The 14,015-nt window shown below is 43.9% G+C and overlaps 1 protein-coding gene across 2 annotated transcripts in view; it reads right to left on the bottom strand.

The window, feature by feature from the left end:
- The window catches only part of gart (phosphoribosylglycinamide formyltransferase), a 47,493-nt gene that overhangs the window by 7,599 nt on the left and 25,879 nt on the right, over positions 1-14,015 (bottom strand). For both annotated transcript variants that reach the window (XM_084330684.1, XM_084330685.1), the window contains exons 9-15: positions 12,092-12,177; positions 10,590-10,758; positions 9,390-9,621; positions 7,844-7,938; positions 6,901-7,010; positions 6,018-6,216; positions 4,259-4,510 (exon numbers count right to left, since the gene is read on the bottom strand). In XM_084330684.1, the coding sequence (XP_084186810.1) occupies positions 4,259-4,510; positions 6,018-6,216; positions 6,901-7,010; positions 7,844-7,938; positions 9,390-9,621; positions 10,590-10,758; positions 12,092-12,177 (1,143 nt within the window). The remainder of the gene's footprint in view (positions 1-4,258; positions 4,511-6,017; positions 6,217-6,900; positions 7,011-7,843; positions 7,939-9,389; positions 9,622-10,589; positions 10,759-12,091; positions 12,178-14,015) is intronic.

Raw genomic sequence — 14,015 nt, 5'->3', positions numbered from 1 at the left:
ATTACTATGTAATGTTACAGTTAGTAAATTGGTATGCCCATCTGTTATTTTTTGTTGGGCTTTTATAAAAATGTTTCATGATTTCAGCATTTTGTTTTACAATGCAGTTTGCACATCTTACTTTTCGGACTATAAGCCGCGGCTTTTCCCCCCATTTTTTGACCCTGCGGCTTATATAACGGTGCGGCTTATATGTGACTCGACGTGACCAAACTCGAAAATGTAAACATCTAAATGTTGCTTTTTTGACTGCATTGAAATGTTATTTATCTGTTCCCTTATTTGCTAAACTTAATACAACTTGTAAATGAGTTAATGCTTGTTATTTGTCCGACAGTATTGTGTCCCAAAGCTAATTACATATGGTAATTAAACATTAAAACACCTGCGGCTTATAGTCCAGTGCGGCTTATATATGTACACATCATTCAATTTAGCTGCTGCGGCTTATAGTCAGGTGCGGCTTATAGTGCGAAAAGTACGGTACTTGAAGATTCTGGACAGTATTTCTCATTGTGGCAATACATTTCTTTGCATAAAGCAAGCATTGGTCTACTCATGTTGATAAGAGTATTAAAACTTGAAAAATATCTGTTTAATCTAGATTTAGAACAGATAAAAAATACATGATTAATTTGTGATTAATCACGATTAACTATGGACAATCATGCGATTAGGGATGTCAGATATTATCAGCCTACCGATATTATCGGCCGATATCGACATTAAAATGTGATATCGGAAAATATCGGTTTTCAAAAGAATTATTATTATTATTTTTTTTTTTAATTTCTATAGAAATGATGTCCGATATTATCGGCCTACCGATATTATCGGCCGATATCGGCATTAAAATGTGATATCGGTTGATATCGGTATCGGAAAGTAAGAGTTGGACAATATCAGTGTATCGGTAAAAAAGCCAATATCGAGCATCCCTACTTACTATATTATGTGGGTTTGTTTGGTCGTGGTTCAGGTGCAGGTAATGCTTCACAATCACATCCAAGTTTTTGTCGTTTGACAGTCATTTTGGCAACAACTGAGGTAGCCTTTGACTTCTCCAGTGCTTTTGATACCATAAGGCCTGGGCTGCTGGGTGAGAAGTTGGAGGCGATGCAGGTAGAGGCCCCCCTGGTGTCCTGGGTTGTTGACTATCTGACGGGCAGACCACAGTACGTGCGCCTACGGAGCTGTGTGTCTGACAGACTGGTCAGCAACACCGGGGCCCCGCAGGGGACAGTCCTCTCTCCCTTCCTCTTCACTGTCTACACCAACGACTTCCACTATCGGTCAGAGTCCTGCAACCTTCAGAAGTTTTCTGATGACTCTGCGATAGTGGGATGTATAAAGGACGGTGACGAGAGGGAATACCGGGAACTGGTAGTGGACTTCGTCACATGGTGCGATAAAAACCACCTGCACCTAAATGTGGCGAAGACCAGGGAACTGGTGGTGTAGCTGGGGAGGAGGAGTGCACCTGTGAGGCTGTGACCCCCGTTTCCATCAGGGGACTCGATGTGGACATGGTTGAGGAGTACAAATACCTCGGTGTGCACATCGACAACAAACTGAACAGGTAAAAACATGCAGAGGTACTGTACAAGAAGGGCCAGAGCCGACTCTACTTCCTCAGAAGGCTGAGATCCTTCAATGTCTGTACAAGGATGTTGAGGATGTTCTATGAGTCGGTGGTGGCTGGCGCCTTCTTGTACGCTAGCGAGGGTGGCGGAGAGGAGGAGCCTTGCTAAGCTCCAGGCCATCAGAGAAAACCCCTCCCACGCACTATACACAGACTTGGCTGACAGGAGGAGCATGTTCAGTGCTAGGCTCACACTACCTAAATGCAGCACTGAACGGCACAGGAAGTCCTTCATTCCAACAGCCATCAGACTATACAATGCATCACTGTGCCTCACTGCATCACTGAGCAGAGAGTGACAGTTAGTTACCATCTCCCTGGACTCTTACTTTTGAAACAGCACTGTGCAATATTACACCTACTGTAGACTGTATTTATTTACTGTATTTTATTCAAATTTTTTTCTATTTTATTCTATTCTTGCAATTTGATTTGTGTTATTCTTATTTGTGACCTGTTCTGTCTAAATGTTTAACCCATTCTCCGCCAATCACGTGTTAAGGCGGCTTTCTCCGCCATGCGTTGTCTGCCAATACCGCCGTAAGGCGTGTTTGAGATCAATATTTCATATTTTCGTCATGGTATTCATATTTCACCCACGGAGTCTTGGCTGTAGGACTCCGCACAACTCTGCAACGCTTCAATACTGCCACCTGGTGGCCGATCGGCGAGTTGCAACCGGAAGTCGATAATTGTGACCCCGGTGTGTCTCCCTATTCCGTCCGGCCACTCGTTTATCGTCCCGGGACTCAATCCACACACCGTGGACAATGGATCGTTGCCATAACTCAATAAACAACATGATTTGGGTGTATATTAGTATTATACAAACCGGAACTGGATCGCCTCGATCAACATCACATAATTGGGATCTGTTTGCTCCACTCTCATCGCCCAACGCTACGAGGAGACTGACGTGAGTTTCAGAGTTTTTCTTTATCATTTTCGATACAAACTGCTCTGATCAATATCACCCATACTTCATGACGTTTAGGACCATGTACAGTTGACATTTTTTTTTTTTTATTATCTTTTCCCCCCTCCATTTTCCTCCGATTTTCTCCCATCCCAATGTTAGTCGTTATGCCAATTCCCAATCCCCTTCCTGGTTGCTGCGCACTTACCCCCCACAGTCGGTCTGGGAGAGTGGAGGCTACCACGTGCTTCCTCCGACACACGTCCAGCCAATCAACCGCTTCTTTTCACCTGGCAGCGCGGATTCTCACTGAGAGGGCGTAGCGTGTGGAAGGATCACACTATCCCACTCAGGTCCTATCCGCGCTTAGCAGGCGCCCCGACCGAACTGTAGGAGTCGCTGTTTACAACGACCCGGACCCACCCCGCCAGCTTCTCCCACCCTCTAATACTGCCAATTGTATTAGTGTGAACGGCCAGCCAAGCTGGTGACAACCCCGGAGCTGTGAGCTGGCGAATCCAGCCGCTCCGGGGTTTGGTGACGAACGCAATCTCTGTTACGCCACCTGACCGCCCCTACAGTTGACATTTTTAATATAGCATGGATCAGTATCAAACTGCATTTGATAATCTAATATATGCATTTATGCCTATCTCACGTTCTATGAAATACTGCAGAAAACGATAAAAACATATTTATACTCTAGACGGTATTTTAGTATGAATGAAAAAGTAAAACGTTCCTACATCCTGAACGATAGATAATTGATGTTGAATGGGCCATAGTAATGTCAATTTAGCAATACAATTTAAAAAGTTATAGCCCATGCAAAGAAGGTGAACATCTCCATAGACAAATAGCGCTGGCAGAGGATGGTTTAGGATGATCAAAGTGGTGGCAGAGAATGGGTTAATGTTGAGCGATTTGCAGTGTCAAATTTCCCTCGGGATAATAAAAGTATTTCTATTCTATTCTTTATAGGTGCTTGGAAGGGTTAGGGTGGGAAATTGTTTTAGTTTGTGAACGATGACACATTGACCAGCCATGTAAGCGATTGAGCGAATGCACACACAAGCAAACGAACCAGCATACAGAACGCAAGCGATTATAGCTGTACTTCTTTCGAGCGCCTAAATAGCGACTGGTCCACCGTACATTCGGTTTTATAGAAAATTTGTACCTCAGGTAAACCCACTCAATTGTATTCTATGCTTTTATCCACCAATGATAGACATGACCATAATACCAGACATGCTTCAAGTAGTCGATTTACCCTACCTCTGCCTAGAACCAATGCTCTCAAGAAAACTGGAATGTATAGAGCCATAACATATTGGAATAGGATCCCATTACATATCATATGAACGGAAAACAAGGACTTTTTCAAAAATAAACTTAAAGGAGCCATAAACCGGAAGGAAATCAATATGTCATGCATGAGTGTAGCTGCAGCCATGTTATCCAAACTTCTTCGGTTTACTTTGTTTTAAAGGTATGGTGAAATGGATTCACCTATGACCTTCTTTCGTTTTATTTTGTATTGATTATGCATGTGATATACGACTGATTTATACTGAATGTTTCATATTTGTATGTGTATATCTGTGCGGACTCCAGGAAGAATAGTCAACACGTTGGTGATGACTAATGGGGATCCTAATAAACAAACATTACGGAGCTTGGAGCCGAGCGCTGCTCACCGATGGTCCGTCCGGCCGCGCCGAAGGGGGCGGGGGAGCTGTAGTGGAGGTCGCTCCGCTCCAGGACCTTCCGGACCAGGCTGAAGCCGTTGCTGTGGACCCCGGAGGAGGCCACGCCGAGCAGCAGGTCCCCCTCGGAGATGTGGCTCAGCCTGGGCAGCAGGGCTCCGCGCTCCACCGCCCCCACGCAGAACCCCGCCAGGTCGTACTCCCCCGGGCCGTACACTCCCGGCATCTCCGCGGTCTCGCCGCCTGAACACACACACGAGGGAAAAAATAATGTATAAACTTAATAATAATAAACTTTATTTGTATAGCACCTTTCATACAAGGATTGCAGCCCAAAGTGCTTCACAGTAGTGATGTAGGCATAAAAGTGGCATAAATATAGACGGGCATACAATTTGCAGATAATTTACTAAATAAAAGTGATGCATAAAGTAAAGACATAAGATTTGTATAAAATAGACAATAATCATAGCCACGCTTCTAGGCCTCTTTTCTTTTGGACTAAGGTTGGCAGTCGACTACGGCTCCTTTCGACCGATTAGTCGACTATTCGACTAATAGGGGTCAGCCCTAATTCATACGTTATCACAATTGTACGGAAGCCCTAAGAGGCCGTACATTCATACATTTTATTTTCTCAGTTTTCCCGTGATAACGAGTTCATTTAATTTGTTTTCTCGTGATAACGGGATAATTTTCTCGATAGTCTAGTATATATTAAATCACTGCAGGAAACATCATTCAGTGTCGCAATGTCAGAGGTGCATCACAGTCACAAAAGGGGTTAAGGAGCAGGAGGATATTTATCACCGCGTCACATATCTCATCAATCAAGGCCTGACACAGGCTGAAATAGCTTTATGCCTTGCTGTTATATAATATACACATTGTGTGTCATCTAAGAAGACTGTTAGCAAAGGCTTCAGCTTTACCGGTGGCGCAATCAAAGTGAGCTCTCAAAGAGCACCTGGCTACGGGAGGCTGCAACTCTAAACTGGCCCCGTATGTCCAAACCCCTCCCACCCCCTCCATGTACAGTTTCCTCCCCCTCGTATGCATATTTTCTGTTAGGATCTCTGTTGAACAGTACTGTATATTTGCATATCTTGTATGTCGCAAATGTAACAGTACTGTGTATACCTGTATGTCATGTACCCCCCTGAAATAAATTAATACGAGAAAACGGACTTCGTTTTCCCGTGATAACGAGATACATTTTTCCGTTATCACGAGAAAACGGACTTCGTTATGTCGAGATAACAAAATAATAAGTCGTTATCACGAGAAAACAAATTAAATTAACTCGTTATCACGGGAAAACGGAGTAAATAAAACGTATGAATGTACGGCCTCTTAGGGCTTCCGTACAATTGACCTGCGCTATGCATCCCATCTTTCTTCCCCAAAGCAATTTGCACACTCAATATGAACATATCTATCCTATCCACCTGGCACTTTACAATTATGTGCAATAGTGATTTTATTATTCTTATACCCAGTTTAAAAAAAGAATTACAATGTGTACAATGCTGCCGTTTTTTAACTGTCCCCCGTTTTTATGGATGTATTTTATTCTATTTTATGCACCATTAGAGTGGCAAGTACAATTTCCTTGTTTACTATACAATGACAAATACAGGCCGATTCTGATCAAACGATGGACAATACCCTATGAATGAACAAGATAACGTGGTAAAGAGAGACAAAACCCTCCCACTGTCCCAGGTGTTCCTTCAGCAGCTGCACTCACCCAGCAGGGCGCAGCCGGCCTTCTGGCAGGCCTTGGCGATGCCGCCGATCACCGCAGCGGCCACGTCCACGTCCAGGCTGCCGCAGGAGAAGTAGTCCAGGAACAGGAGGGGCTCGGCCCCATGGGCCAACACGTCGTTCACGCACATGGCCACCAGGTCCTGACCGAGGGTGTCGTGCTGACCGCACGCCTGGGCGATCTATGGGCACACCAGATGGGGTGGATATTCAAAAAGGATCAAAAGAAGACCTGCTCATCCTGCCTCATACTATCGTCTGCCCATATAACTCTGTATTATAGCGTGTATAATGGGGGCGACAGTTCTCGGGAGGTAGAGCAAGTCGTCTGGTAATCCGGAGGTTCCCGGGTCGATTCCCGCTCCTAGACACTTAACCCCTAACTGCTCCCGATGTGTAAAATGTGAGGAACAAAATTGTAAAGCGCTATATAAATGCACCATTTACCATTTTATTTTTAATAGTGCTGTATATATATTTACAGCCTATATATATAATATATATTCATATATGTCTAAATATACCTGCATATAATTCTTCTATATATCTACTTATACACCTGCATATAACTGTATGATAGCAGGCACAATAATGCTGTACACACCATATATATTATATATTCTTACCATATACATATCTACTATCCACATCCGTCTGTACATACCTGCATATAATCCTTTTTACATATCTGTAGATACTATATTTATCTGTACATATCCCTTACCGACTCTTACTAGTTACACTGCTGGCCAGTATGACTTACTACCATAGTGTGTCTTTATACCTGTATCACTGTACATATTAATACTACAACTCTGTAGTAGTATTAAGAGTAGTAGTAAGAGGATAGACATTATAAAGCAAACCTTGAGCTTGGTCCCGACTCCGTCTGTCCCGCACACCAGGATTGGGTCGATGAAGCCTGCCGCCTTAAGATCAAACAGCCCCGCAAAGCCCCCCAGCTCTGCATTACACCCTGGAGAAGTGGACAAAGACTCCCGTTAAGGCCACTGGATTATGCACGTAGTCCTGCATGCATGACTGACTGAATGAATTAACAAATGCATTACTATAGCATTGTTCTAGAACTAGGACACAAAGCACTACAATGGAATGACTATACATTATTTCAGTATAGGTGGCCCCAGTGGGGATCAAACCCGGCAACCCTGGCAGTTGTTAGTGCCATGCTCAAGAGTGCAAAGGATTCTACCCATTGAGCTACAGTACACGGAAGACAGCTTGAAATAAGAAGGTTCAAATCTACAGTCATCACATCCCATAAAGAAAACATAAACATTGTGACAAATTTAACTTCACACGCATGTTAAAAGGAACACGGCAACATTTTGGTAAATTTGCTTACCGTCTTCTCCAGAGAGAGACAATAAGATAGACACCAGTTTCCTCTCTGTGCGTTCAGCAGAAAGCTACAGTATCTGGCTGCATGTTAGCCTAGCTTAGCACAATGCATGGAAGCGGACATGACCAGTTAGCCTAGGCATTGTCCAACTAACACATCTCCAGAAGGCTAACTGGCCATGTCCGCTTCCATTCATTGTGCTAAGCTAGGCCAACGTGCAGCCAGATAGCTTTCTACTGAACGTACAGAGAGGAAACTGGTATCCATCTTCTCACCTCTCTCTGGAGAAGACGATAAGCTAATTTCCCTAAATGTTAGCGTGTTCCTTTAAGGCCTGTTTGTTGAGCTACATTGTATAAATAACTAGTTCCTTTCACCAAATTGTCAGACAGAACTTTATAATTCCATCGCCACATTATACTGTATGTGTGAGAGGGGGACGTTACCTGCGCGGGATGTAGCCTTGGCCAGAGGTTTGATCATGTCTACTAGCTTGTTACCGGCTGCGATGTCCACGCCACTGTCCTTATAGGTCAGGCCTCTGTCATCGAGACACAGTGTAGGTCAGTTCATCATGCTGCTGCCATTTTCAAACCATTTACATATATTTTTTCGTCAGCTGCAGTAGCAATACATCTTTAAAGAAACAGAGATGGTATAGTCCTTGATATAGGAAATGGAATACAGCTTTTTTTTCTCATTTGATCAATGTTGCATCCCAAAAAAAGATAAAAGGGTGAAAGATGTTAAAAGAAAATGTTTTAAATGTCTTGAAGTCGAGATTAAACCATTTTAGATCACTTCCCCAGCCATATTGTATACCTATAACAATATACAAACTACAGAAAAACATTTCTTTGTATTCTTATATCAAAATTCAACCCGTTTTCTTCCTGTAAAACTAAATATGACACGTGTGTACGTAGGCTTGCACAAAACTATTTCAACCAATAATATCATGACTTTTTGATAGATAGAAGTGTTGATCCAATGTTTTCAACGATCAAATCAAATTCCTCCCAACATTATGTCCCGCCTGCCTGTCCCGTTTCACTCTAAAACGATGACATTTTGTTGTGGGTTATAGCAAGACCATGCAGCAGGTGTTTCCTAGCGAGCTGCACCTCCACCACCAATGAGTTTACACTCAAAATCTGAGCGTAGTGAACGATTGGTTTGCAGATACTGTTACTCAAACTGTTAAAAGTTGCTATAGATAACATTCAGCCAGTAGGTGTCAGACTAGAGCGCCAGCATGTCATTTATCCAATCAGGTGCATTCCACGTTGGGGAAATGGGAAGTAGGGGGGGGATACATGCCTGCAACAACATTCATTTTGGACCCGCAAATCCCTTTTAAATGATAAATTAATTAATACTTTTTTGGGGGATAAGCAATACTTTTATTCCACACCTTTCTAAAAGCTCTGTGGATGTATTATAAAAAAAATTATAATAATAAGTTATTACTCTACGTAAAAAATATCTATAGCAGCTTTAACTTGTTTGAGAACTTGATCATTAATCAGAATAACATCTGTTGGTTACATTCATGAAACTCAGTCAATTTAGGGCTAAGCTAGCAGGAGGCAGGGCAGGGTACAGAGCTAAATTTATATTAATAATGAATACATTTCAACTGAAGACATTGGTATATGCAAATAGTGTTTATTACATGTTCTACATGGCACAACGTTACATAAAATAAACGTTTATGGACAAAAATACAGTAACGTGACACAGGAGGCCAAACATACAAAACAAAAAAGAAACTTGATTGGACGTAGATACTACAGCAAGAATATTATTGCTCTAATCCTCGAGACTGCAGCTCTCTAAACTGAGCACAGTGGGAAGAGGGGGGCGGAGCTAAGGGATGTTTATAGTGTTCTATTTCAGGTGCGTGTTGTAGAGGGGGGGCGGAGCTAAGGGATGTTTATAGTGTTCTATTTCAGGTGCGTGTTGTATACCCCGCCCGCTGTTCACACACACCTGCGCTGGTTCAGGTAAGCGATGGCCCGGTGGCCGATGTCGCGGCGGTACGTAGCCCCCGGGAAGCCCACGGACGCCACGCCCCGATTGGCCGCCTGCAGGGCCGCCTCCAGGGACGACCGGACCGCGGTGACCGCCAGGACACGCCCGCCGCTGGAGACCACGCCTCCTTCCTTCAGGGCGGTGCCGGCGTGGAACACCTGCAGCCCCAACTCCTCTGCGTGGGACAGGCCTGAGAGAGAGAGAGAGGGCCACATGTACAGGGTTAGTACAGGAATCTAAACTATTCCTTTATCCCTTTCACTGCCACTACAGAAGGTTAACCCTTTCACTACCACACTACAGAGTCAGACGGTTAACCCTTTCACTACCACACTACATACGGTTAACCCTTTCACTACCACACTACAGACGGTTAACCTTTCACTACCACACTACAGACGGTTAACCCTTTCACTACCACACTACAGAAGGTTAACCTTTCACTACCACACTACAGACGGTTAACCCTTTCACTACCACAATACAGAAGGTTAACCTTTCACTACCACACTACAGACGGTTAACCCTTTCACTACCACACTACAGATGGTTAACCTTTCACTACCACACTACAGACTGTTAACCCTTTCACTACCACACTACAGACGGTTAACCCTTTCACTACCACAATACAGAAGGTTAACCTTTCACTACCACACTACAGACGGTTAACCCTTTCACTACCACACTACAGACGGTTAACCCTTTCACTACCACACTACAGAAGGTTAACCTTTCACTACCACACTACAGACGGTTAACCCTTTCACTACCACAATACAGAAGGTTAACCTTTCACTACCACACTACAGACGGTTAACCCTTTCACTACCACACTACAGATGGTTAACCCTTTCACTACCACACTACAGAAGGTTAACCTTTCACTACCACACTACAGAAGGTTAACCTTTCACCACCACACTACAGACGGTTAACCTTCTGTAGTGTGGTTGTGAAAGGGTTAATCCTTTGTCATGTGGCAGTGAAAGGGTTAACCTTCTGTATTGTTGCAGTAAAAGGGTTAACAATTTGATAGTGCGGCAGTGAAAGGATTAATGTACTGTAATTTCTAAAAGGTTAAATGAGTCGATTGATTGAATGGCTTAAAAAGAAAAAGCGCCACACTCTAATCTCCAGTCAAACTAGACCGCGTACCTGTGATGCCGATCCCCTTCTTGTAGGAGCCAGGGTAGCCTGCGCTGGCCATGACCACGGTGACCGCAGAGCTGTCCTGGTGCCACACAGGGGCGCTAGAGGCCAACGTGCCGTTCAGGGTGCTCAGGAGAACCTCGTACAGGTCACTCTTCAGCAGTGGCATCAGGACCTGCCGAGGTGCGACAGCAATAGCATTACACTGGGAAACACCAGGGTCAGGGCAGGGTCATGGTCGATGGTCAGGGTAGTGCAAATCAATAGTGGATGATCAGGCTAGTGCAAATCAATAGTGGATGATCAGGGTAGTGCAAATCAATGGTCGATCAGGGTAGTGCAAGTCGATGGTCAGGGTAGTGCAAATCAATAGTTGATGGTCAAGGTAGTGCAAATCAATAGTGGATGATCAGGGTAGTGCAAATCAATGGCCGACGATCAAGGTAGTGCAAATCAATGGTCGATGATTAACTACAGAGATTGGGGTTACACATACACACACACACACCCAGACACCAACATCATTGCCACCAGTTTTTACCCCAAGATTTTTTCCCCTCTTCTTAGCTTTTAAATGGTAAATGGACTGCATTTATTTAACAGCTTTTATCCAAAGCACTTTACAACTTATGCCTCACATTCATCCATTCACTCACACATTCACACACCGACGGCGACCGTGCAAGGTGCCGACCTGCTCACCGGGAGCAGTTAGGGGTTAGGTGTGTCATCTCCAGAACCATAACCATATAATGCCAGTCAGTTATGGTAAATGGACTGTACTTGTATAGCTTAAGCTTTACAACGTCACCCATTCACTCACCGACGACGGAGGCGACCATGCAACCTGCTCATTGGGAGCAGTTAGGGGTTAAAGGAACACGCCAACATTTTGGGAAGTTTACTTACCGTCTTCTCCTGAGAGAGACAAGAAGATAAGATACCAGTTTCCTCTCTGTGCGTTCAGTAGAAAGCCATCTGGCTGCATGTTAGCCTAGCTTAGCACAATTAATGGAAGCGGACATGTACGGGTAGCCTACGCATTGTCCAACTAACACCTCCCCCTAAGGCTACCCGTACATGTCTGCTTCCATTCATTGTGCTAAGCTAGGCTAACATGCAGCCAGATGGCTTTCTACTGAACGCACAGAGAGGAAACTGGTATCCATCTTCTCTCTCTGGAGAAGACGATGAGCTAATTTCCCAAAATGTTGGCGTGTTCCTTTAAGCGTCTTGCTCGAGGACACTTCGACACGCTGCTCGGGAGGAGCCGGAATCTAACCGGGAACCTTCAGATTAGAAGGAGACCACTCTCTCTACCTCCTGAGCCACTGTCGCCCCTGCTTTCAGTATTTTAATTTGTATGCACCAAATGATGGTACTACTAATGAATTATGTTTGCTTAATTTGACCGTTGCACTAATGAAGTTCCTCACAGAAAATGAAAGTAATCCGATTGATTGACCCCCTTGATTGATTGACCCCCCCCCCCCCCCCCCTACACACACCTGACACTCTGGATCTCCGAAGCGGCAGTTGAACTCCAAGACCTTTGGCCCCTGCTTAGTCAACATCAGCCCTGCGTACAGCACGCCTGCAAGAGGATGGAAAGAAAGCAAGAGACAGAAGCAGAGCGAGAGAGAAAGAGAGAGCGAGAGAGCGAGAGACGGACACAAACGTCAACGCATCACCAAGACAGCCTCCAAAATAATTGGCTGCTCCCTCCCCTCTCTGGACTCAGTCTACACCTCACGCACAGTCACCCGCTCTGGTAGAATAGTCCAGGGGTTCCCAAACTTTTCAGGCCGGGACCCAGAAAATAAGGCGTCAGAGAGCCGCGGCCCAACGCACATCGTCAGGCTTCTTTTTTCTTTTTTCTTTGCCAGGCGACCGATTTTTTAAGCCAAATATCACTTCAATCCTATTAAGTTAGTTCAAGTTAGTTATTCATTTATATGTACTATTTATGAGAGGGCTAACTTGTTGCAAAATAATAATGATAATAATAATAGCCTCATTAAAATACTATTGTTGCTTCGGTTGTTTTCAGCGTTTTATGTGCATAATCTGTTATTTAGTTTGAAATGTTCGTTGAAATAAGTAGATTTTTCGTTTTTGTTTATTTATTAAGTTAATATAAAACCATATAGTCACATTTTAGAATACAATAGAATATAATTTTAGAATACAACTAGAAACACTGTCCTGGCCTGCTTCTAAGTTCAGTGGTATAAAAAAAAAAAAAAAAAAAAATTTGGATTTTTAATCATCTCGCGGCCCTCCCGTGGCTGCTCGCAGCCCACCTTTGGGTCGCGACCCCGACTTTGGGAACCACTGGAATAGTCAACGAACCCTCCCACCGAGCACACCACATATTCCAGCGCATGCCCTCAGGTCGCTACAGGTAAATTCCAAACACACACGCTTCACGAAACGTTTTCCCCACAGCAGTCCAAACACTAAACGCCCCTCCCCCCTTGCACAGACGGAACTGAATTAACTGAATTGAATTGACACTGACTGACACTTTTTACATGCGACTGTCCTGTATGTATTATGTAGGGATGCCCCGATCACGTTTTTTGCCACCGATACCGATCACCGATCGTCGTGAGCCATATCGGCCGATACCGATCGTTTCTGATTAAAAAGAAATTAAAAATTATTATATAATTTTTTTTAAAATTTTTTATAAAATATATATATTATATAATTAGACTTGTACTTGTATTATCTGCGAGACATCGCCACCACGCAACAAGTCAAAATGCTCACTATCTGCAAACAGCTCCACTGTCTGTGTGTACTCTAGTAGCCTCCAGCTCCAAAAAGGATTCTCCTGTGCTGCAGCTGGACCCTATTGGTAACGTTACTGTGCTTTGGTCATATCACATTCAGCAAGCCCTCAGCTCGACTATGCATTGAATCAATGTTATAAGACATTGATATCAAGAGCTATCTGTAGCTACTGCTAGCCGGCTAGATGACGTTAAGACAGAACTTTTTAGTTCAATGGGACATTTCGTTTTGAACAGTGAACTAACGTCAGCTAACGCAAGCTAACGCAAGCTAACGGAGGTATCAACATGGACTACTAGACTTTCTGGAGCATTTGTTGATATCAGGAGCTATCAGTAGCTAGCCGGCTAAATACCGTTAGACAATGCCTACTAAAAGTGAATAGTTGACTGGGTAATTTTGTTTAAACAGTAACGATAGCTAACGTTAGCTCAGGTCAAATGCACTATAGACTCGAGCAGAGGAGCCGCCTCTCAGTCCTCTGTGTTTACAAACTGTACACGGGTGCGGGCGGGGCAAGGGAGCAGCGGCAGTTTGCAGGTCCCTTTGCCAAAAAAAGGCAAAAACAACACCTAATTTAATTTTGATCAACAACAAACATGGCCCATAATCTTATCTTTACATTTTTTCTTT

Source organism: Notolepis coatsorum, assembly GCF_963971535.1.
Source record: "Notolepis coatsorum genome assembly, chromosome: 1".
Lineage (NCBI taxonomy): Eukaryota > Metazoa > Chordata > Actinopteri > Aulopiformes > Paralepididae > Notolepis > Notolepis coatsorum.
Note: the sequence above shows the minus strand (reverse complement) of the source record. Positions and strands in the feature narration are given on the sequence as shown.